The 25,134-nt window shown below is 37.6% G+C and overlaps 1 protein-coding gene across 11 annotated transcripts; it reads right to left on the bottom strand.

Moving 5' to 3' along the window:
• Positions 1–302: 302 nt before the first annotated feature.
• Positions 303–24,883, bottom strand: LOC104593172 (DNA (cytosine-5)-methyltransferase DRM2-like). 11 transcript variants are annotated; one of them, XM_088900016.1, is made up of 12 exons: positions 24,801–24,842; positions 24,542–24,633; positions 22,090–22,146; positions 21,291–21,351; positions 20,943–21,077; positions 20,335–20,434; positions 20,209–20,255; positions 15,918–16,031; positions 2,691–2,790; positions 1,823–1,926; positions 910–1,704; positions 303–830 (listed from the first exon to the last, which is right to left on the bottom strand). In XM_088900016.1, exons 4-12 carry the CDS (start codon positions 21,291–21,293, stop codon positions 399–401), a joined length of 1,830 nt encoding a protein of 609 aa, XP_088756142.1. In that variant the 5' UTR covers positions 21,294–21,351; positions 22,090–22,146; positions 24,542–24,633; positions 24,801–24,842; the 3' UTR covers positions 303–398. The 11 variants fall into 11 exon arrangements, with proteins under 11 accessions (XP_088756142.1, XP_088756144.1, XP_010251208.1 ...); XM_088900018.1 differs by lacking the exon at positions 22,090–22,146 and having other exon boundaries at positions 303–820; positions 24,801–24,859; XM_010252906.2 differs by lacking the exon at positions 22,090–22,146 and having other exon boundaries at positions 24,801–24,857.
• Positions 24,884–25,134: the final 251 nt, after the last annotated feature.

Consider the following 25,134-nt stretch of genomic DNA (forward strand, 5'->3'; position numbering starts at 1 on the left):
GCAACTTTCCCTACTTCACTATCTTATATATACATTAATGTTTGTATGTAGATTTGGATGTAAAAGGAGAAGCAAGCAAAAATTTAAGCCATATATAAAAAGAGACGAATATACAGCTACATATCTGACTATCTGAGAGTGAAGTTGTTTTGACCTCCGTTACATCAAATACATAAGCAGCCTTCTGAAACCTGGAACTACGTGTAATTTCAAGCAAGTTCCGAACTCAGTACAGTTGGGTTCCGCTCATTAGTACTAGATTAAAGACGTAAAGTGTAAGAATGATTTGTTATCAGTTAGCATTTTTCATGAATTAAGTCTACTTAGGAGTATAGGGATTAAAAGGTAGCATCATCCACTTACATTTGCATCACAATAAATAAAGCCCTTGAAATCCATTAATCTCTTCCCATTATACACTTAACCAGATCCAGAATGCGAAAATAATCATAAAATAGAGCAGAATGTTTACCCTCGAGCCCATCTCTACTTACCCGATTCCCACCCGCAAGGTTATTACAAGGGCTCCCACCGACAATAAGATCAAAACCACCGAATGAGCTTATCAATTTTTCCAGTCTATCCCCATTCAGTTGTTGCACATCTGCAATATCGATCAGATTTCCCGTTTGGTTGGTTTGTTCCCACCAACTACGGAAAATGTTTCTGTTTGTTTCTGAAATTTCAACTGAGACTACATTCTTCAAATGGACCCCCAGCCGATGCAGAGCAACTTCAGCACCACCGATCCCTGAAAAGAGAGATAAGACGGAGATGCCATTTGGGAACATGTTCTTCAACACAGACAGATGATAGGCCACTGTGTCAACCTGAAATAAGTCAACCTTAACAGCAGACATTTATATTTATATAAATAGAGAGAATGCAAAGAGAGCCGAGAATGCCAACCTGAAATGAGTTACCCAGTGCTTTGATTCTCTCTGTCCGACTGATTCCACCACCCCTTGTGTGGTTCTTTGGAAATCCTAACAACATCTCCATCTCATCAGGCTCAAGGGGTGCAACCTTGTTCCTCCCAACCCAAACCAGATTCCACCTTCGACATTCATCAAGCACATACTTTTGAACTTTCAAAGGTGGCTCACCATCCCAGCCATCAAGGGCTTTGCGTATCCTCTCTGTCAGTCTCGCACTAGCAGTTACCGTCTGTAAGCAATTTAGCTTAGTTCTCCAATCCCACGAGGGCCACCATTTCTTGGTCAGTGGCAGTGCTTCATGAATGGTAAGTGGTGGAATTGGTAGAAGAGGATACCTGTTGTGGATTGGGAGATTGTGAACATAACCTCTTTTTCTAGCAGCTGCACAGAAATGCTTTGAATCAACAAACTCTGGCTCTATGTCATACAGGAATCGTGAAATTGTCTGCCAGACTCCTTTGGGAGCAAGTGCCACATTCTCATAATAAAAATAGGGAGGTCCAATAGCTGCCTCTGGAAGTGTTCTGTGGCTCATGGCCAATGGTTCACCTGGGACCCCAAATCCAATCATTGGGTTTGGGAGACGAATTGTATCCTCATCATCTTCATCCATGATCTTCTTCTCACAGGCCTTATGCCTTTTCCTTTCCCACCTCTCATCTTCAAAGTACTCCCTCCTCTTCCCTTTAGGAGATTTGTGGAAATGGCTTGGTCCTACCTGAGAAAATTTAAAAGATGATACCCTGAAAAGATCTTCTGATTGTACCTATCAGAAATAAAGGCAAGGATCAGAAATGTTTTTGATAATTCAAACTAGATCTACAGTTAAAAGTTTATCTACAAATTACTGTACACCAGAATCTAAAATGAGAAAAAGGAAGCACCAGATCTTCAGCAGGTACCTCATCTACATAAGCATCATCAACTGCTTTTGCCATCTCAGCAGCTGTTATAAAATCAGTCAGCTCCATAATCGAGGAGCCTGGACCTGTAAACATTTCAACAAGTAATAAGAATAATAGTTGGAAGAAGTTCCAAGGATATTTACATGAACATCACTTGAAATATGGAGTTTCTTTTTTTTTTATCAGCAAAGATTAATTATATTAATAGATCAGTACTAAAAATTAATAAGTAGAAAAGCCCACCTTGCAAATCAAAAACTTGGCATGACTATTAACACCTAATCAAGGGCAATGAACTAGGGAAAGGGAGAGAACAGAAAATAATACCATAATTTAAAATTTAGAATTGCAGAAACCTAATAAAGAGATGCTGATGAACAGAATAAGGAACCTAGAAGGACATATGTCTCAATGTTACCAAGCTTAGCAACCTAAGAGGGCGTTTGACAATGACTGAAGTTACTGATATTAATTAACTATTAAAATTTCAAGGGTATAGTAATCTACCCAACCTTAACTTCAGCCATCAAGGAACCCACAACCTCCTCAAAAACCTATTTGCTAGAGACAAAGAAGTTTTTCAGTTCAACAACTTCAGCTGTTATCAAACTGCCCCTAAGGAACCATTACAAGGCCATAAATGTCAAAATTTTGAATAAAATGTCAGACAATTTAGCTCAGATTCATCTGGGAAGAAACCGAATTGTAGTAAAATTTACTTTACGCCCATCTCTTTTTATAAGATATACCATTTCCAAGTCAGATGTATGCATGTTTTAACTGTCATCTTCCAACATTTATTGCAAGTTATAGCTATTAGATTATCAAATTTAGCCCAGATACACACCACATCTATCGATAGCTGTTGATGCCACATCTATAGGGTAGCCCATATCAACCAAAAGCAATAATTTCTTCTCCTTGTCAGATAATGGGTCCATGCTTTCCTGTAAAATAAATCCGTTAGAACAAATCTCCTTGGCTATAAGGTTGTCAATGGATCAGATCACGACCTGGATCCGTTTGAATGAAATTTATTCAAGATATTCAAATCTTAAATGATGTATTCATTTATAACAAATCAAATTAGGATATATTTCCAATTGAAATTCAACCCAATAGATAATTGTATACATCTCCAAAATGTAGTCATTTAGATTTCTTCGCACATTGTAGTCTTATTTGTTTACTCAAAAAGAGAAAAAAATTTGTAGGTCTAAACCCTATAAAAAAAAACATTCTAACTTCCTTCTTATAAGGATTAGCAATATACAAACCAATCCAAGCCCAATTCATGTACAATTGAAACCATATTTGGATATATGAATATATCATTGGATTCTCAAATAATAATAAGATCCATTCCAAGTCCTACATGCTGAAAGCCCTACTGGCTACATTAAAATGACAAAAACCACAAAAGAGCTCCATGGAAGTGTCATACAGCACAGAAAATTGACATTATCAATTTTATTATTCTAATGAAATTACTTTTTATATCATTGCATTAATGAAGGCAGAGGGCTCACTACAAAAAAAAAAAAAAAAAAAAAAAAGATGGGCTATTTGCTCAGCCAAGGCATTGTTCTAATTAAATTATCATCTTTCTAGACACATAGCATCCCTGAACCTTAGGGCGGCAACTTTTTGCTAAAAATGGCGAAGGTTAGGTCCATATCCAGTCAATCCCTCCCAGCTTATTAGTTAATTTGGGCTTGGCTCGTAATTCTTGGATAGTTAGATCATTCTGGCATATATAATTTTTTTGCAGATCCTCAAGAAATCCTACACCTTCTAGTTGCTGAGAGACTAACAATTAGGTTTTATGGGTTTAATAGTATTCTTCTAACTGTTACATTAAACATGCCACTTTCCATGCATAAACAAATAGAAATACACAAGATATAATTGTTACTCTACTTGTATCTTTTTAACACGTCTAAAACCTACCAAAGTTTGCTTGAAGCTCCACGCTGAGTTCACAGTGCCACAAGATCAGACTATTGGATCCTAGAGTGTTCGAAAATAAGGCAAGCTCAGATGAGGTGGTGGTGAAAAGGACAGTAATGCTTCTTTCATGGTTGGCCAACCATGCCCTCTTTATAAGCAGAAATTATACTTCCTTTTTTGAACATGGAAACCTATTTGTAATCACATAATTTTCTTGGGTGGGTGATTTTATACACAATTTAGATGTCATAAAACATTATAAGTTGTACATTCCCAAAGTACAGTCCCATGTTCATGGGCTCCTTTTGTATCTCTTTTTTTTATCAATACAATACTGCACTGTTTCAAAAAAGAGGCATACATCAAAACAAATAAGGAGTTTCTGATAATCAACTTGACAAGCCAAACCTTTTCACCCAATAAGTACAATACTGTAGACTCAATTAGGGATGGCATTTTTCCCCATCCCCGACGGGGACCCGACTTCCCCAACCCGATGGGGTCAGGGATGGGGATTGTTTTGGCGGGGCGGGGACGGGGTCGGGGATAGGGATTGAGGTCCCTGCCCCGCCCCAACCCCGATTATGCATATATATATATATATATATATATATATATATATATATATGTATCAAAATATATTTAAAAACTTATTTATAATTTAAAATTTTTATTTATTTACGTATATTTATTTTTCCAATAAATATTGTTATCTAAAAAATTTCGGGGATTCGGGTCCCTACGAGGAACCCATCCCTATCGAGGATCGGGGATGGAGGACAAATTTCATCCCCGGCGGGGATCGGGGACGGTTACGGGGGGTTAATTTCATAATCGGGGTCGAGGGCGGGGAATATGATCCCCGCCCCATTGCCATTCCTAGACCCAATAGACCAACAAATGGTTAAAAAATGGGTCCTAATTATATAGGTCATTTGTGGAACTGAGATATGCACATCGAAATTCACCACCCATGTTAGGAAGACCATATATAGTTGTCGGAAGGATTACATGGACATAAAGCCAGCATTGTAATATGGTGTTTAGAAAACAAATTTTAGTTATCATGTTATTTAAGAGTTCATTCTTTTAAGTAAATAAATCTTTACCAGCAACTTTATCATTTATAGTAATTCCCAAATTTAATACCAATAGTCAATCATTCAACTGTTTCAATTTTTTTATCCTTTCTTTTTTTTTTTGATGAATAACCACGCTTTTTGTCTTATTTTTTATCCTTTCTCTAATCTCTGAGATATGTATGCTTTTTGTGAATCTTATAAGCCAGGCTTGTAAAGATCATATATGCAACATTTTGTACAGCTATTTGGAGGGGTCTTCCCTCTTTTTAATGCAATACAAATATCTCACTTATCAAAAAATGTATATATTACTAATTAATCAAGCCTTAATATTTAGGTACTGTATTTGAATAGAGAATTAATGCATTCATTTTAAGTACTGGACTGGAATAGTCATTTTTTTTTTATTTTTCTCTATTTTCTCACTAATCGCATGACAATATTCATCATTTAGATGAATTTGCAAATTCTTCACTAGATTTGTAACCAATTTGATGAATTATCCTACAGTTCTCATGCAGTTTTAAGCATTTTCTCTGAATACTCCTGAAAGTCCTGCATACAATAATGTGTATTTGCTGGTGAAGTGACACAGTGACAGCATCTTGCCTTTGCCCTTTCAATGCCTTTGAGCAAAACTGTTTCAATTTTTTTCTTTGATATGTTTCAGTATATATTCGGGCATTCAGCTCTCTTTACTTTCTTTACACAAGTAACAGATTAAATAAGTCCAGCATATGCAGCCAATACAGTGGAAGGAAAATAATGCAATAATTTTACATGACAAATTATAATCATCATAAGATAACTCCTTGCAACTATATCATTAAATCATTAAATACAATTTGAACGAGTCAATGCTGTAGAGAGACTGGGCCGAATGGGCCCTAGCCCATTATTATCTTATTGATTAGTTCTGTCTTGTTATTTGTTCTTAATGGGCCTTTAATTCTTTTTATGTTTTCTAAGTATGCTGATGAGGTGGACGTCCACTTAAGGGCAGACTTGTAATTTATGTAATCTTAGTAAGATTAATAAAAGATTAGAGTGAAGAAAGAGAAGATTAGCGAACTCTTTCTTCTTCCTCTTGCTGTCTTCTTCTTCTCTTCCTCTTTTGCTATAATCTGAAATATTTTTACTATTTCTTATTGGTTCGAATCACATCTTGGTATCAAAGCAGGTCTTCCTTCTCTTTTATTTTTTCTTTTCTTTTCCCATACACTCTTCTAATCAAAAGGTGTATGGAGAGATAAGTTGTTGATTATTCAGAGAACTTATATGCCTAGTTGGTATAGGGTTTGGAGAGTAGAGTCTGGCTATAGATTGCCAAGAAAGTGGGGCTACTGATTTTTTGCCCAAAACCCTAGCCACCTAGAGAGTTTCCAGTTACAAGTTAAAGAGATTGTTTGGGTGTGGCGCTCAAGGCTTGGAGGGTTCCTTTTGATCTCCGAAAGTGGGCAGTTGCAGTTGGAAGAGGTTTGGGAAGCTCTAGTTGGAGCAGCTACTTCTCTCTTTCTCCCCAGAGGCCAGGTACAGTGAAACCCTAGTTTTGGGATTTTGAAGTGCTAGACTAACCTCAATTAGGTCTATAAAGCTTGAAAACCTTGTTTTTTTATTTTCGTCTGACCAATGGAGGAATCTAGAAGTGAGATGAAGCAGATCCCAGTGTCAAGGATTGGTCTCGTAGATTCCATTTTGACAGGAGTGACTACAATCAAACTTGAAGGAACAAATTATTTAGCTTGGGCACAATCTGTAAAGATTCATGTTTGTAGAGGAAAACTAGGGTTTCTCACGGGCAGTAAGGAGAAACTGGAAGAGGCTGATCCTATATATGAGAAATGGATGCAGGATAACTACACAATTATTGGATGGTTGGTAAATTCTATGCAGCCCCACATAAGTCAACACTATCTTTGAATAACTTCAGCCAAGGAAATTTGGGATAATGCTACAAAAACATATCCTCGAAAATTTAATGTTGCAAGGGCCTACAAAGTGAAGAATGATGTGAAAAATCCGAAACAAGGGAAGAGGAGTGTAGTTGTCTACTACTCAATGTTGAAGTCACTATGACAGGAGATTGATGTTATGGAAGCATTTGTATGGGAAAGCACCAAGGATGCAGAGACATTCAGGGAATTTGTGGGAAGAAACAAGGTGTTTGAGGTTCTTATAGGACTTAACCCTAAATTTGATATTACGAGACGGAATATTCTAGCCAAGGATGAAGTAACACTTGCTCAGGCATATTCTATGGTGAGCAGTGAAGAGAGCAGGTGACAAGTACAGTTACAAGGTCCACCACCTTCAAAACATTTTGCACATGCTGGAATAAAATTAGAGGGGTCAACTGAGAAGAAAGAGGTGATATGTGATTGCTGCAAGAAACCGAAACATACTAAGGATACTTGTTGGAAACTTCATCCAGATCTTCTTCTAGATAGGTTACGAAACAACTTTAAGAAAGGTGGTCAGCCTGAAAAGCCCAAGAATGCAAATGTTACTACAGCATCTGAAGGTGTAAATAGAGAAAGTGAAGAAAAATCTGTTGTGGAGCAACTGGCAGCAATGAAGGCAGAATTTGAGAGATATGGGAGGTTAATTAATCACTTGGGGCCTACTATTGCAGCTTCCTCCTCAAGCAACACCTCTTCATCTGCATTTGCCCATTCAGGTATTCGTGCTTCTGCAAATCATGCTATGACCTCAAGCAATCGTGAGAATTCCTTGGATACTGGTGCATCAGACCATATGACCAGCATATCTAACATTTTCTGTCCATACTAGCTCCTCTCTGGTAGAGAGAAGATTTCACTTGTCGATGGGTCTCTTGCTCCCGTCTCTGGCAAAGGGAATATTAGAGCCTCTGTGAATTGCAACGTAACCTTCTTTCCTACTCATTGTGTTTTTCAAGACCTGAAAACTCATAGGATGATTTGGAGTGGCCATGAGGCGAATGGAATATATTTGCCGAAAATCTCTGATTGAAGTCCTGGACTACCTAGTGCAGTAGCTTTGGAGTCTATCTCATCAGAATTAGTCGATACAGTCATGTTATGTCATTTGAGATTTAGTTATTTGTCTTTTTCAATTTTGAGTCATTTGTTTCCAAAAATGTTTAAGGGAATATCCCTATCGAGTCTTCATTGCGAATCATGTGAACTTGCAAAACATTGTAGACAATCTTTTTCAATGAGTAATAAAATACCAGTTTCTCCTTTCCATATTGTGTGCACTCTGATGTGTGGGGGGCATATCATTTATCTACTATGGAGGGTTACAAGTATTTCATCCTTTTCATTAATGATTTCTCTCGTTACACCTGGATTTACCTTATGAGATCCCGGGATGAAGTGCCAAATATTGTACAAAAATTTCATGAACTTATTCTTACCCAATTTAATACTTGGATCAAAATATTCCGATCTGATAACGCAAAAGAATATTTTGAGAAAAATGTCTCCTCCTACTTTGATACCTTTGGAGTTATTCATCAGAATTCTTGTTCCTACACTCCACAACAAAAAGGAATGGCAGAAAGGAAGAACCGACATGTGGCTGAGGTTGCAAGGAGCCTCCTTTTTGCTTCTCATATTCCTGTTAAGTTTTGGGGGAATGTTGTCCTTACAACTACATACTTGATAAATCGGATGCCTTCCCGAGTTCTGGGTTTTAAAACCCCCTTTAGCCTCTTATTTCCAAATGAGGATCTCTTCTCTCTTTATCTCCAAGTGTTTGGGTGCACTTGTTATGTTCATGTTCACAGTCACCAAAGACATAAGTTTGAACCTAAAGCATACAAGTGTGTCTTCTTGGGATATGCCTCCACACAAAAGGGGTATTGCTGTTTTGATCCGATTCATGCCACTCGCTTTGTTTCCAGAGATGTCACATTTGTTGAGTCTATTTCTTTCTTTGGTACTTCTCCTGAGGGGGAGCATTTAGAGGAGTTATTTGCAATGTCACCATCTATCCCTTTTCCAATCCCCATTGAGTCTTCTATTGAGTCTCCTCTCATCAAGCCTTCTATTGGATCTTCTTCTCATATTCCTGCTCCAACTCCTCCTGCTCATCCTCCCACATTTTCTTCGCATCCTATTGTCTAAAGGTGGTACCAAAGAAAAAGACTCAAGAATATGCAAGTTATTTCCACACCTTCATATGAGCCTCTTGCACTACTAATACATTCCCTGACCTTGATCTCCCTATTGCTCTTCGCAAAGGCAAACGTGGTGCAATACGGAAACGAAACACGTGAGAAAAGCCTTAAAGAAAAGAGTAGAAGTCGAATTTTAGGAAGAATAATTCTTCACTAAACAATTAAGAGAAAATTGATAACAAGAGAACTGCCTTAGCCTTCCCCTAGCTACTCCTTATATAGGCATACACCCTTATGTCTCCTAATCCTAATCTGAAAACACTCCATAATAGAATCCTACTAAAACTCCTTAAAAAATAAAATCCTAATCTAAGAAAACACTCCAAAATAGAATCCTACTAAAATCTTTCAAAAGAAAAGTCCTAATTGAATATAAATTCGAAATAATGCTATCTTGGTAAAAACAAAGTAAGATGGAAACTCTGAGATGGCGCCAACTTGGTAAAAACGTACCAAGATAGAATTCCTGTGATGATGCTATATCGGTTAATATTTACTAAGATGGGCCGGTGGTGTCATTTCTGCTTCTTATGTGTCTTGGAATGGTCCCAACTTGCATAGAACTTATTGGCCTTCTCCTGTACTGCATCATCCTCCCAGGGTTGGGGAGAATCCGTCCTCGGATTCAAATCATCATCTAACTTATCGCCAACATAAGGTACCAAGTGTTTGACATTGAAAGCATCATGGGTACGTATATGGTTGGGTAGCTTTAGTCTATGAGCATTTTCATTGATGACTTCAATGATCTCACATGGTCCAACCTTCCTTGGCGCTAGCTTTCCACGTTGCCCAACCAGTAGGTGGTCCTTTGTTAAAATGGCCCAAACATAGTCTCCCGTATCAAATACTACTTTCCTCCTTTTTCCATCAACATATTGTTTGTACTTAGCATTGGCTACCTACAACTTGTTGTGGACTTCTTCTTGGAGGTTCTTAAACTTTTGTACCATAGCATAGAATTTCACATCATAAGTTGAGTAGTTGAGGCGTGATCCATTCAATTTCTCACTATAGTAGACTATGGACCGACCGCCTTAGCTGAGAACAACACTGGTTCCAACCTTAGAGGCATCACAATCAACCTCAAAGGGTTGCTAGAAGTTGGGAAGGGCTAGCACGGGTGCAGTTGTCAACTGTGCCTTAGTCTCAGTGAAGGCTCTCTCTGCTTCAGTGATAAACACAAAATTGGTTGTAGCCTTCATACAATTTGTATATGGTGCCATAACAGTGTTGATATGATTCGCCGGTAAAAGCTTGCAAAACCATGAAAACTTTGTGCTTCAATAAGTGTTTTGGGGATGGGCCACTCAACAATGGCACGAACCTTCTCTAGGTCTACAGAAACACCTTCCCTTGAGATGATATACCCAAGGAATAAAACCCAATCTGTGGCAATAATACACTTCTTCAATGTTGCATAAAGTTGCTCCCTGCGCAAAGTCATAAATATATCTCGAAGAAGCAACAAAAGGGAGTTCATATCAGTGCTATATATGAGAATATCATCAAAGTATACCACAGCACACTGACCAATAAAAGGCTTGAACAAACCGAATGGCATTCATACAAGCCATCCTGCATCTTGAATGTTGTCTTCCACTCATCACCAGGACAAATCCTGTAATGGGCCTTGTTGAGGAGACTAGCAAGGTTCAAAGTATTGATACGATACGAGTTTCGGTCGTATCGTATCGATACTTAGAAACGGCCGAAACTTTATTTTTTTTTTTAGTTTTTTTTCACATTTTGGTTTTTTGGAAAGATTTTAACATGCTTTTTATTATTAAAAAAAAATTGGGGGTCCGAAACACTTGGAAACAGGCGTTTCGGACCGTATCTTTTTCATCACTGTTGGGTATCCCTTAATTGTGGTAATCCTACCGGTAAGTCCTCAGGAAACACATCACTAAATTCACCAAGCAAAGGCCTCACCTCCTTTGGAGCCTCCACACCTTTCAGGTCAAGCCCCTTGTTAATTGAAGCATACACAACACCGGTCTCTTTTAGAGCACTAGTGAAATCAGTCATGGCAAAAAGGCTAGAACCCTTCCCCGGTTTCAGTTTAGTCTCTTGTGATGGACATAAGGTCAGACTTTTCCCTTTAAACTCAAGAAAATAGGTGTTCTTTCGTCCGTCATGAACATCAAATTGCCAAGGGCGCCCAAGTAGCAAATGGCAGGCATTCATGCATACAACATCACACCATACATGATCACTATAATTGTTGCCAATAAAAAAGCTCACTAGACACTGTTATGTGACTGAAACCTCATTCTTTCTTTTTAGCCATACAAGCTTGTAGGGTTGAGGGTGTTGTTGAGTTTTTAAGTTCAGCTTGCAGATGGCTACTTCCACTATAACATTCCCACAACTCCTGCTATCAATTACAAGGCTTGCAACTTTCCCACCCATAGTACACGTGGTGTGGAAAATATTATTTATTAGCCAATCTGATGATTCATCCCTAAGAGTTAGGAATGATCATTGCATCACCAAGGCCTCTCCCACATCCCCATACACCATTTCTCCCTCTAAGATTTCTCATTATAAGAGTCAAACACAGGAGGGGCTAAACAGTCAAATGCTTCTAATTGAGTTTCACTCTCATCTTCTACAAACATCGCCCCTTTTCTTTTATCACCCCTCACACATTCAACAATTTACGGCCTGGTTCACCACATTTAAAACAGTCCAAGTGAACCCACCTGGCTTGGATTAGGTCCACATCCTTGGTTTTGATTCAGTCCGCGGGACTGCGGCTGATTTGAAGGCGGGTTAGGATTATTACATGGGGTGGTCTGGCCACATTAGTTTGGGTTCGACCGAATTGGTTAGGTCAACTGCTTTGTTTTCTATGGTTAGAGCATGTTGATGTGCCATAAAAACATCATAGCAGTCAAATAGGTCTGATATATCCCGAATATTTGGTCTCAGCCCACCTATATACCTAGCCACCAATTGGTCTTCGGTTTCAGCTAACTCATTCCAGACCACTAATAGATGAAACTTCTTTGTATATTCATCTACTTTATCAGTTCCTTGCTTTAGATTTTGCAATTCTTGATAAAGTAAACGAATATAATTATGGGATAGGATTTCTGACCTCATCTTTGTCTTGAGTTTCTCCCATCTCTTAATCTTTTTCTTGCCTCTCCTCTGCCGCATAACCTTCAATTGATGCCACCATGCTGTTGCTCGTCCTCTAAACCGAGTGGTTATTAAGGACACAACCTTCTTTTTCGAAACTTCCTAGAATTCAAAGATTTCTTCTACTGCGAAGAGCCAATCCATTCTTCTAGAGTCATGCCTCCTTGGAATTCCAGGATCTCAACCTTGAGACCTGCTTCCCACCGTCTCTGATCACTACCTGCAACTACAGTCGATCTAGTTGCTTGCCTTGATGATGAAAGGGAACACGTGGAGATACTTGCGTCGGAGTCGTTGTCCCCTATTTCCGACCGAGAACGTAGCGACTTCACCTCCTCAGCAAGTGCCTCGATTCGTCTTCCCAGCTCCGCCATTTCCTCTTGTGTTTTGTTGTTGAGTTCATGCTCCATGATGTGAGCTACTAGTTTCTTCTTAGGAGCCATAATCAGAAGAAGGATCAACTTTTGAGCTCCCATACTAAATGACGCAGTACGGAAACGAAACACGTGAGAAAAGCTTCAAAGAAAAGAGCAGAAGTCAAATTTTAGAAAGAATAATTCTTCACTAAACAATTAAGAGAAAATTGATAACAAGAGAACTGTCTTAGCCTTCCCCTAACTACTCTTTATATAGGCATACACCCTTATGTCTCCTAATCCTAATTTGAAAACACTCCATAATAGAATCCTACTAAAATCTTTCAAAAGGAAAGTCTTAATTGAATATAAATTCGAAATAATGCTATCTTGGTAAAAACGAACTAAGATGGAAACTCTAAGATGGCGCCAACTTGGTAAAAACGTACTAAGATAGAATTCCTGTGATGATGCTATATCGGTAAATATTTACTAAGATGGACCGGTGGCGTCATTTCCACTTCTTACGTGTCTTGGAATGGTCCCAACTTGCATAGAACTTATTGGCCTTCTCCTGTACTGCATCAAAACGGAAATGTACAACCCATTGCATTTCCAAACACCTGTCCTACAACCTTCTTTCCCCTTCCTACTATTCCTTTCTTGCCACTGTTTCCACACATGTGACTCCTAGATCTATCCCAGAAGCCTTGTCCAAACCAGAATAGAGGAATGCTATGATGACTGAATTAGATGCTTTGCATAAGAATACTTGGGAAATTGTGGATTTGTTTGAGGGAAAGGAACCGGTTGGCTGTAAGTGGGTGTTCACTATCAAGTATCATTCAGATGGTACTATTGAAAGATTTAAGACTTGTTTGGTTGCTAAAGGATACACACTCATATGTATGGTATTGATTACCTAGAGACTTTTGCCCCAGTGGCCAAATTGACTTCAATTCGAGTTTTTCTATCTTTATCTGCTAATTTTGATTGGCCACTTCATCAATTTGATGTTAAAATGCTTTCTTGAATGGGGACCTACATGAAGAGGTCTATATGTCTTTACCTCCAAAGGTGTATGGGAAGGAGATGCAAGGGAAGGTCTGTAAACTTTAGAAGTCCCTTTATAGCCTTAAAGTCTGGTTTGACAGATTTCGAGCTGCCCTTGTTACTTTTGGGTACACACAGACTCAGTCTGATCATACCTTGTTTGTTAAGAGGAGAGATTCCTTAGTGACCTTTCTGATTGTCTATGTTCTTGATATTGTGGTTATTGGTAATGATACTCAGGAAGTTACTCATCTCAAAAGATTTCTTAACACTAACTTTGAAATTAAAGACTTGGGTAAACTTAGACATTTCTTGGGAATTGAAGTTGCCAGGTCTAAGGATGGTATCTTCATTTCTCAACATAAGTATGTTCTTGATCATCATGTAGAGACTAGCAACTTGAGTGCTCAACCAGCTTCCACTCCTATAAACCTAAATCATAAGCTATCAGCTATTATGGTGAACTATTGATTGATAGGGGAGTGTTCCAGAGACTAGTTGGGAAGTTATTATATCTTTGCATGACTTGACCAAATATTTCCTATGTAGTTAGTGTAATTAGTGAGTTCATCCATTCTCCCAGAGATGCACATTTAGCAATTGCTAAGAGGGTTCTGTGCTATCGAAAAGGGATTCTAGGGAAAGGTATCTTGTTTGCTAAGCATGGACACATGAAGCTAAAAGCATACACTGATGCTGACTAGGCTGGATGTATTGATGATATGAGGTCCACTTCAGGTTACTGTGCTATGGTGGCAGGAAACATTGTATCATGGAGGAGTAAGAAGCAGTCTGTAATGGCTAGATCCTCAGCTGAAGCAGACTACAGAGCAATGACACATGGAGTTTCAGAACGTTTGTGGTTGAGATCACTTTTAGAAGAATTGGGTATAGGCTGTGAAAAGCCAATGATGTTATATTGTAACAACCAGGCCGCTATCAACATTGCACATAATCTTGTTCAACATGACAGAACTAAGCACATAGAAGTTGACAAGCACTTTATACGGGAGAGAATTGCTTCAAGAGAAGTCTATCTGCCATTTATTGCTTCTGAAGAACAGTTAGCTAATGTTTTGACAAAAGGTGTTCCTAAAAAAAAGTTGGTTCACTATATAAGCAAGTTGGACATGATTGATATCTATGATCAGCTTGAGGGGGAGTGTAGAGAGACTGGGCCGAATGGGCCCTAGCCCATTATTATCTTATTGGTTAGTTCTTTCTTTTTATTTATTCTTAATGGGCCTTTTCTTTATGGACCTTTAATTCTTTTTATGTTTTCTAAGTATGTTGATGAGGCGGATGCCCACTTAAGGGAAAACTTGTAACTTATGTAATCTTAGTAAGATTAATAAAAAATTAGAGTGGAGAAAGAGGAGATTATGGAAGTCCTTCGCCATTCTTTCTTCTTCCTCTTGTTGCCTTCTTCTTCTCTTCCTCTTCTGCTATAATCTGAAATATTTTTACTATTTCTTATTGGTCTGAATCACATCTAATCATGCATCTCCTGTAGCGTATATTGCAACAAATGAGATTCCTTGGCATTGCTATAGCCTCTAATCACACCACTAGAATCAACTTTTACTAGAAGTACCAGCATAATCCAATAACCCATGCCTATGATACCAATAAGGGTTAGATAGCAAAAAAAGTGACACCTATAAGGGTTTCAAATCATATTGGATACTTCAATTTTTGGGGTAAAATCCATATCCGAGACCTTGTTCACCACACATGTCCTTTCAGTATTTGGGTAATATAGACCCATGCCTATGTTTTATTAGGACCCTAAACAGAAAGGCAACTTTTAGAATGTCATCACCACCTCTAATGAGGACCATTCTATACACAATCATAACCAATCACATTCAAAATTATCCCTCCCATAGATAGGCACTACCATCTGGCACCAATCAACAAGTCAAAAGCACCTTATCATGTAGGACCTTCTGGGTCTGCTTATTGAAATGCAACAACATATATTTGTGCCACTAAAGGCCATCATCCAATGTGTCCCAGTTATAGGTCAAAAGCACCCTTTCCTGTGAAGCCACGAGGATCTACTTAGTGAATCACAACCCTTTAAGATATTTTCCATGCATCACTGCATCTGCATAATATATTTGTACCACTAAAGGCCATTATCCAATGCTGGTCCCAGTTATCTAGGGTCTTGGATGGGGAAAACCAATAGTTCAAAGTCAAATGATCATATTTACATTCTACCACTTTATATGTATATTTCTGCCTCAATACAAGCTAGTTAACCTTTTCAGGCATCAATTGCCATGGTAGAAAAAGTAGTTGGTGAGTTGAACTACCTCATTTTGAAGATCGTCATCCACGTCTGAGAGCTCATCTATAAGATCCCCTTCATTTTCTGAAGAGGGGTTGGAGTGAACATGTTCAGATTCTCTAGGAGAATTTTCAAGAACCTGCAAGAATCAAATATGCAATAAACAAGAACATTGAAACCAAGATCCAAGAGAAAGAATTAAGTTATTAAAAAAAGAGTAATTAAGGACCAACATAGAGAAATGCAAAATGCTGTAATCACTTCTTTCTCTTATGAATGACAAGAAAAGAATTACTACATCAGAGATGCAGAAGAAGATACAAAAGGGACAAGGCCTGAGGTCCCAACAAAAGATACAATGCACCGGATCACCTACCTAAAAAATTGTCTCTCCGACCCCCAAAAGAAAAAGGAAATTAAATGAAAAGAAAATTAGCGAATCTGCCATTCATTGAAATGAGGTAAAAAAAAAGAGATGCGCGCATATACACAACTGCAAACAATGTATACATAAAACCCACCTCCCAAAGAAAACTGATGTTGCATGGAAGCAAGAGAAAAATTTACAGAGCAATCAGTTTTCTCCTAATTCCTTATAATGAGAAAATGGGAGGAAGTGGTTCAAATGGGCACGCATAAAAAAATTACAAGGATGGATTGGAAACCCCTAGAGCCAAATAAATTGAAGCTGAATTTTGATGGTAGCTCCCTTGGAAACCCTGGGAGAGCAGGAACAGGGGGAGTATTTTGAATTCATCTTGGAGAAATTGTGGCTATGTTCTCATGACCAATTGGGAATGGAGACTCGGTTCAGGCTGAGACAATGGCACTCCTATGGGGACTGAAATTAGCAGAACATCTAGAAGCTAGAGATTTGGAAGTAGAAGGGAACTCACTCTTGGTCATTTCTTGGGCTAAGCAAGTAAATTCAGCTCCATGGGAATACAGATTTGCTTTCAGGGAGATAGACAGTCTTGCTAAGATATTTAACTCTACATTTGGGTGGGTTGAAAGGACAGCAAATGGATTGGCAGATAGTCTGGCAAAACAGGGGCTCGAAAGACCCACTCTTTTTTGGGCAAAATTGTAGCTGGCTGCATTACAATAGTGGGATGCTGTTCTATGTAATCTGGGACTTTTGTAATCCTATACTCTGGATTGCAGAGTAGCTAAAGAATCTGTAACCTGCTTTCATTTATTAACTAAATAAATTCTTTGCTGATCAAAAAAAAAAAAGCTTGCATGTCTATGCTTGACATCCTGTGCTGTCCACCCTGTGTGACACATTAGCCCATATAAAGTCCATGCAACACTAACAATGCTGAAAGCATGGCTGTATGAACTAATGTGTCATGTGGAGAGAGCCCGTGGACAGAACAGGCTGTCGAACATGAACAAAGTTTTCTCAAGCATTTCCAGTTTTGGTCAATTTGAGCCATTTGATAGTATTTTCTAGTTGATTGGAGTCTTAGGGATAGGGTTAGTCAATTTAAAAAGGTCAATTTAGTTTATAGAGTCTGATGGTTTGGCAAAACAGGGGGCCTTCAAGGAGAACTTTTTTGGGCTGTATTGTAACTAGGGCTGTTCATAAGAAGGCCCAACCCGACCAACCCGGACCGACCCAACCCGAGTCGGCCGGGTTTTCATCAGCACCGGTCGGTTTCGGGTTGTACAAATTCATAAACCGATGGTTCGGGTCGGTTTCGGTTTTCTTGTGTGAAAACCGAAACCGACCCGAACCGAACCAACTTAGTTCCTACTTAACTAAAAACTGAAATATCTGAAAATATATATTCCAATATCTATATCTAAAAAATATATATTATGAAATATGTCAGATATATATTTCCAGAAAATATATATTCTAATATATTTGTATGTATAGTTTTGTTTATATATATATATATATATATATATATATATATATACATATTTCTAAAATACATATTTCAGTTTTAAATATATTTCCAGAAAACTAGGTGGCCATGGGGGGCATGGATGAACTTAGAGCCGAAACCGACCCAACCCGACTCAAACCAACCAGGTCGGTTTTGCTTAACACTGGGTCGGTTTCGGTTTCCATCTCAGGTAACCCGACCAGGTCGGGTCGGTTGGAAAAACCTCAGTAAACCGACCCAACCCGACCCGTGAACAGCCCTAATTGTAACTTTCTAGTTTGATTGGGGTCAACACTCATTTTCTAAGTGGTTGACAATGTATAATGATGAATTACCAATTTTAATGAAAGTCACCATTTCCAATACAAAAAAAAAAGTAGAAGATAAAATGGCATCATTGTTCTTTCGTCCTACTTTTAAAGGGTAAAAAATTGTCTGTTTTGCAAGATTTGAAGTCATTGGATAAGTAATTGAGCTACCTATTAAACGAGACAAGATCTTTTAAACCCAAATTAGTAAGTTATGGTCATTTTAGTAATAGGGTATCAGTATGTGACAAGATTTCAGTCTTTCTATTTCTTTGGGTGAATCTTGAATTTGTGTTTGGCCTATTTTGTTGCAGTAGGATAAAGTGTTGTTAGAATTCTTTTGGAAGTTAGAGTCCTTGTTTCAGCTTCACTATGGGTTACCTATAGGATTGTCTTACTTCTGAAGCAATTAGAATTTGCTCTTGATCATTTTTGAATCTTAAGTGGAGGTAGAGCCAATTCTCCATATGTTGGGTCTATAAATGATCACTGTAATTGGAAGTTTGAGGTTGAATTAATGAAAAGAAGTTTGTACGAAGTTACCTAGAGAAAGAGACTGATCTACTTTATCTATATTTCACAATCGGGATCTGAATATCTTTTTCACATAAGATCCTTAATTTCCCTCCTTCACCCAGCAAATTCGTCCTGATAAGACTTTCATCTTTTCTGTCCAATATCAAGTCCCCTTTCAAGTTCCACCATCATTGTCCGTGACTTAGGGCATGATACAAGCTTATAGCCTCTGAGAAAGGTCCTAATCTCAGCCTTCATCAACTCACCAGAATCTGTTTGGGCCACAGCATTTCAGTAGGCACTGCCGATTGCTAAGGACCAAGGTTCCCAATGAACACCCATCAAAGATTGACTTAATAGTGTTCAATTTGACACATGGTGAACTTACATCTTTAATAAATGAAATTTGTATAGACAGAAACCCCACTAGCTACAAGGAAAAAGGGTATTTTTCCCAAATCTACCTGAGATGATTATGGTGGAGCCCTTAAAAAACCCTTAAAATGAGAACCCATCTCAGCAGAGTTCTGTTGATTCTCCCCATTAAAGTTCCAGTAAAGGAACATTTCCCCTTGAAGAATGTTCTGTCTCTTTTTCTCAACCCCCCACAGCAGAGAGCAGAAGGGAAGACACTCCAAAGTGATCCAAGGCCTACAAAAAGGCAATAGTAAATGGACCCAGACCCTCTCCTACCATACCTGCTAGCTGGCCACAAGGACATCAGAGAGGATAAGCCCCTACGAGTGATCCAAGGCCTACAAAAAGGCAATAGTAAATGGACCCAGACCTCAGTTGTGAAAGAGAAATGCATCAACAGATGTAAGAGAAATGAGACCACACCTATATTGCACCCACAACATTAACACAAACTGAATTTAACTGCAGCAATAAAAGAATGACTACGCAATCAAGTTTACAAGATGACTTCCTTTCTACCCAATCTGCTAAAACTGTAGAGTTGTTACCTGGAAGAACACATATACACTAGATTGGCTAATAAAAATGGCAATGGGCCTTTAAGTACCCAAAAAACATACCTATCTCCATGATGGAGTTCTTGTTAAAATCCTTCATAAAGACAACGATATATAGAACATATTACCTGATCAAGAATTAAATGTGTTAAAACCTAGTTATCCATTTGCGTTTTTTATTGAGTTACATCAGACTTTCCCTCTAAATTTTTTTTTAAAGGTAAACTTCCCCTCTTCAAAATAAGTTAAATAGTTCATTTTCAAAGTATATTTCATGAAGTTTTTGGTCCTTTAGTTACATATCCATTGGCATATGTAAGAAACATAACTCAATTTCCACATGGCAGGGTTTGGAGGAAATTTGTGGAGTCGGGAGGGAGAGAAAGAGATAGAGCTGCACTAGCCCCAGTGATCAGTTGAAGGAAAAAGCCTACAATGCAGGGACCTGATGAATAAGAATTCCCATTACAAGAACACCACTGCAGTTGATTTGCATCAGAAAGCAACCAAAAGTTCGAGAGGGAGCATATTTATCCAGTTTAACTATCAGATCATGACAACAGTAACAATTGTTGAAACCAGGAAAAATAAATAAAGAAAGAAAGCATTGATGAACTCACTGAGAATGTGAGGAGCAACTCCAGTATTGCTTCTGCATTGCCTTCTCCTAAAAGTAAAACAGAGTCATAATTAATGCAGCCCCTCGTTGTAATGCTCAAGATTATGAAAAATAAGAGCATTTTTACCATTTTCTTCAAGTGCCTTTCCTACTAGCTTTTCAGAGAAGCCCATTCTTACAAAATGCTGAAATAAACTGGACTCTGGAGGACCAGCTGATGAACTTGCCTGAAAAAGACAAAGGAAATCTCTGGTAGATTGGAAATGGCCATCAAAAAGTCTGAATTGTAAACAAGTGGGTGGAATGTCCCAATAAGCATTCCATACAAAAATAGTAAAATTAAATTCAATAAAATATTTTTCATTTAAACAGCCACACAATAACTGGGCAACAGTTAAGAAGAGCATAATGTAGTAAATGACACAAACAAGAATATACAAAGTAAACAAAGGTGGGGGAGATAACAAATATATAAACAGATCATCACAAACCTGTGAAGATAATTCATGAACAACTGTCTCTAGGTGTTCCTAAATTAATCATCATTATCAACAAAACAGTTTTCTTCTTTCTTTTATAATAAACCAAGGAAGCATAATTTATTTGTAGGAAAATTTTATAATTCTAATGCAAACTGATTTTCATCTCATATTACAGTGCATTATCAACTGCTCTAATTTTTCAATTGCTGCAACCAGAAATGACATTCCAAGAAGCCTGAGAAGTAACATTCACCTTCCCAAGAGCTGCAAACTCTTCTTGACCAGCAACAGTAGGTGGCAAACAAGATGAGAACGGCAAGTTAGATTCACGTTCATCTTCACTCTCCCAGTCAAACCCATCACTACCTTCACTAGCAGTTTCTCCATCCTGCACAAAATATAGAACATTATAAAGAAAGACAAATAAATAGGAAAAAAAGTAAGCAAATTATGAAAAAATATGAAAGTAATCTCACAAAGCCTAAGAGATAAGGAACTTATATCAGAAACAAATGGGTGATAGGGTTTTCATGAGTTAATAAGAGAGTTAGCAACTGATCACCACTCTGAGAAATGAAGTGACAATTGAAGGAACTTTTACCATTTGCCAGTAAAACCTAGTTTTGCCCAAGCAAGAACTCTGAATCTGTTGAAAAGCTGAACTGCACAGAAGAACACCAAGTCAAGGCAACACCAAAAACTAAATTGAACTATAAAGAAATATCCATGCAAAATATGCAACAACAACAAAATCTTATAGTTCAAGCTTCGATTCATAAAATGACATGGTTTGCATGTTGAATTTTATGATTGGATCTTACTGAAATTATCTACAGATAGTGCTCGACTGCTGTAATTGGATCTAGGGCTGTCAATGGGTCGGGTCTACCCAACAGAACCGATTATGTCAGTTCCAGTTCTCTGGTTTTGTCCCAACTAATAATTGGGTCAGGACAGGTTCTTGCTATTCCAAACCGATTATATAGTTAATAATATATAAAGGTTTCCTGGTTTTCATTAATTTTTGTTATATTTTATGTCTAAAGGGTAAATTTCATAGACAATATATAAGATCATTTTGGTTAAAAACACTCGTTTTATCAACATATAATCAGATTTCTATTTCACTGTCATTTTTATTAAGGTTATATGCTCACAAATTGAGTTGTAAGTTGTTATTATCGTAAGTAACCATACGTGTCAAGTATAATCAAATTTAATCAGGTCAGACCCAATTATCCTGAATAATAATTGGTTTGGTTCTAGGTATATCTTATGTAACTGGTTAGTAATCAGTTTGGGACTGGTACACCCTGTCCCAAACCTGACCCAACCCATTGATAGCTCTAATTGGATCTGCACCACATTCAATCTGAATCAACTAGGATCCCACATTATACCTTTTAATTGGGATTTGGTTACATCCGTTTCCTTGCTCTTTCACATCCAATGAGGACCTAACTCACATAGGCAATATATTATCAAGCATTGCTTACCAATCTCACTCTATGACAAAAGTGTAGGATAAAAATATGATAGAGCATTATTATGTAAAAATGGAATCATTGTGTTGAAGTTTATTCACATAAGAACTTACATTTAGGTGAACTTATTATTACAAGCTTATCTTGAATTTGTTTTTTTTTTTTCAAATGCAACACCATCATGCACAGAAAAAGAAAATACCATCAAAATCTCAAAAATGTTTCCCAAGAATTTCAGACCTTTTAGTACCAATTGGCAAAGAAACAAAATAGCGAGCTGACAAAGACACATATGAAAATGCTGCTACACTAAGATACTTTGTGATTCCAAGATAGAAGCAACCCAATTGGAACATGAAAATCCTCAGGAACTCTTGGTGGAGTATAAGGGGAAGAAGTAAATAACAAGCTGGTATAATTGATTTTTTTAGAACTGTAACATAAAATGAAATTTCAAAAAGAAAACATGGACATACAATAAAATGACAAGATCATAGTCATTAAGTGAGAAGTATAATTGCTTTTAAAGGATTTTAACCATTAATTCCATCAATATATGAGTTAATCAACCAAAATATCTAACTGAACTGATTTCAAAAAAATAAAAAATAAATCATCATATTGTGTCTCTTATATCACACAAACAGTAAAATTGTTGGTAATAATTGGTAAAACTGTTGATAATAACCATAAGGGAAAATTCCGGATCAGTACCCTGTACTTTGGCTCGAGTGGCAATTTGGTCCCAAAACTTTAAAATGCGACAATTCAGTATCTGAACTTTCAAAATGTGACAATCCAGTACCCAAACTTTCAAAATGTGACAATCCAGTACCTGCCGTTAACCAGTACGTTAATCATCCGTTAAGTGACATTTGAAAAGTCAAAAATGCCCTAAGAATGCCATCCAATTCTCTTTATCAATCATCCAAACATTGACAATAAAATGAACAGTCCCAAATTCTAGATTCTTCTAAACAGTCACCAACTTTTTTGAATAGAAGAGGCTAGGAATAGGATTTGGGACTGTTCAGTTTTTTGTCAATGTTTGGATGGTTGATAAAGAGAATTAGATGGTATTCGAAGGGCATTTTTGACTTTTCATGTCACTTTAACAGCTGATTAGCGGACTGGTTAACGACAGGTACTGGATTGTCACCTTTTGAAAGTTTGGGTACTAGATTTTCGCATTTTAAAGTTCGAGGACCAAATTGTCACTTGAGCCAAAGTACAGGGTACTGATCGGGAATTTTCCCTAACCATAACAATACTGTAGATATGAAATTTTCAATTTTCTTGGATGGTATTACATTATCCATAGCATTACAAAGAATGAGAAAGAGAAGTCTTAAAATTTATTAACTGATTCTATTAGAGCTCCTAGCTTCCTATATAATTTTTCAAAACCAGATACAGGAAATAAGGTCATCATTATTATCGTGCATTATCAAGCATGGAGAGCATAAAAAAGATATCACAAAATTTCCACTTTCCAATATATCTTATTACATTGCACTAACCCTCCAACTGTTAATTCAGTTTCGTACCCTGCCTCCTTGGTTGAACCAAATCCTTGCTTAGCATAATGCAATGCTAGTCTTTCTCTTCTTTACCCAATTTACCCGCCTACCAAAATGATCAATAAAGTAAACATACTACTCCTGGATAAAGAGGAGACTAGTTTTGACTTGCGAATAACACTTGATTCAGTTAAATTTCTTGGTTTTCCCTTCAGTTGTTTAGGACCGATAAGGTTTCCAGAATGGTATCAACCATGCATTTACTCTGCGGTCACAGTCCCTGACGCTCCTCCAACCAACTTAACAACCACCCTCCACCCAGAAGGAAAAGACTTCGATGTTTTACATACATTTATTTTGATTAGACGAAAAAAAAATAACAACTTTAGAATCATAAAAAAAAAAAAGTCTATGCAACAGCTAACACCCTCAGTATTCAACAAAAAAGACAATTCTGTTATTTTCTAAGCCCTTTAACAGGAACCAGAATTGGGGGAGCACACAAATAGAGGAAATCAAAGATTCAAAACAGAACATGCAATCAGTATTTTTCTTTTCTTCGTGTTTTTTTACCGACAACTAGGATAACTACAACTATTCCAGAAGAAAATTAGGGACTGCACCACATTTGTAAAACGCCAGAAAAATGTACCATTTAAACCGGAAAGAAAATTAACGTTACGAGCGACAAATTTAAAAGTGATTAAGACCTAAAGTCTACCTAAACAAAGAGCAAAGATTGCTTCAAGTTCAGTAGAAATTCTTCCAATAGAGCATCAAAAGAGGGAAGAAAAAGAAAGGATGATGAGAAATAACAAGAAACTTCACCACAGTAGAAGCGATTTTACCTCTACAACTTCAACACTGGAAAAATCTCCCGATTGTTGCAGCTGTGTCCAGATAGAACGGAAATGTGGTCCATTCTGCTAAAGATTTCCTCCTACGGCAATAATAAAAAGAAGAATATGGTTCTATCAGTCAATGGACGGGAACGGGGAGCTTACCAAAAATGGAAATAATAATTGAATAAACAGCAAATGTCGAAGGGAAGAGGGACAATAGAGCGAGAGAGAGAAGGAATTGCAAGCGTTGCGATTGAAATTTTACAGTGACGGAAAAGCGGGAATGGACTCAGTGGAGACAGGGAGAGGACTGAAAAAGTGAAAATGGCAATAATAATAGAAAAGGACATTTGCTAATGGAGCAAAGCCACGACAAGCTAATTTTCACCAAGACATTCTAGCCATCCGATACGATTTGATTTCGGTATGGATGAGGAGATATGTACTTGGGTAGGATACAGGACAATCAAATTATGATGGGTCACAACTATGCATCAAAGGTCGTGATTTCACATTTTCAATTCTGGGATACACTCCGATGTAGTTGATTTTTTCTATCAGCAAGTGGACAGTGGATACTGAATGATAGCATTGGAAAT

Source organism: Nelumbo nucifera, chromosome 3 (assembly GCF_055504915.1).
Source record: "Nelumbo nucifera cultivar China Antique chromosome 3, China Antique-T2T, whole genome shotgun sequence".
Classification (NCBI taxonomy): Eukaryota; Viridiplantae; Streptophyta; class Magnoliopsida; order Proteales; family Nelumbonaceae; genus Nelumbo; species Nelumbo nucifera.

Bases quoted from the DNA above. Each gene is read 5' to 3' on its own strand.
- LOC104593172 (XM_010252907.2), bottom strand. The intron at 2,791-15,917 runs GTAGTTCAACTC...TTTATTTTACAG, and splicing joins ATGACGATCTTCAAAATGAG to GAAAGCATGGACCCATTATC. The intron at 1,705-1,822 runs GTGCTTCCTTTT...TATTTCTGATAG, and splicing joins AGGTACCTGCTGAAGATCTG to GTACAATCAGAAGATCTTTT.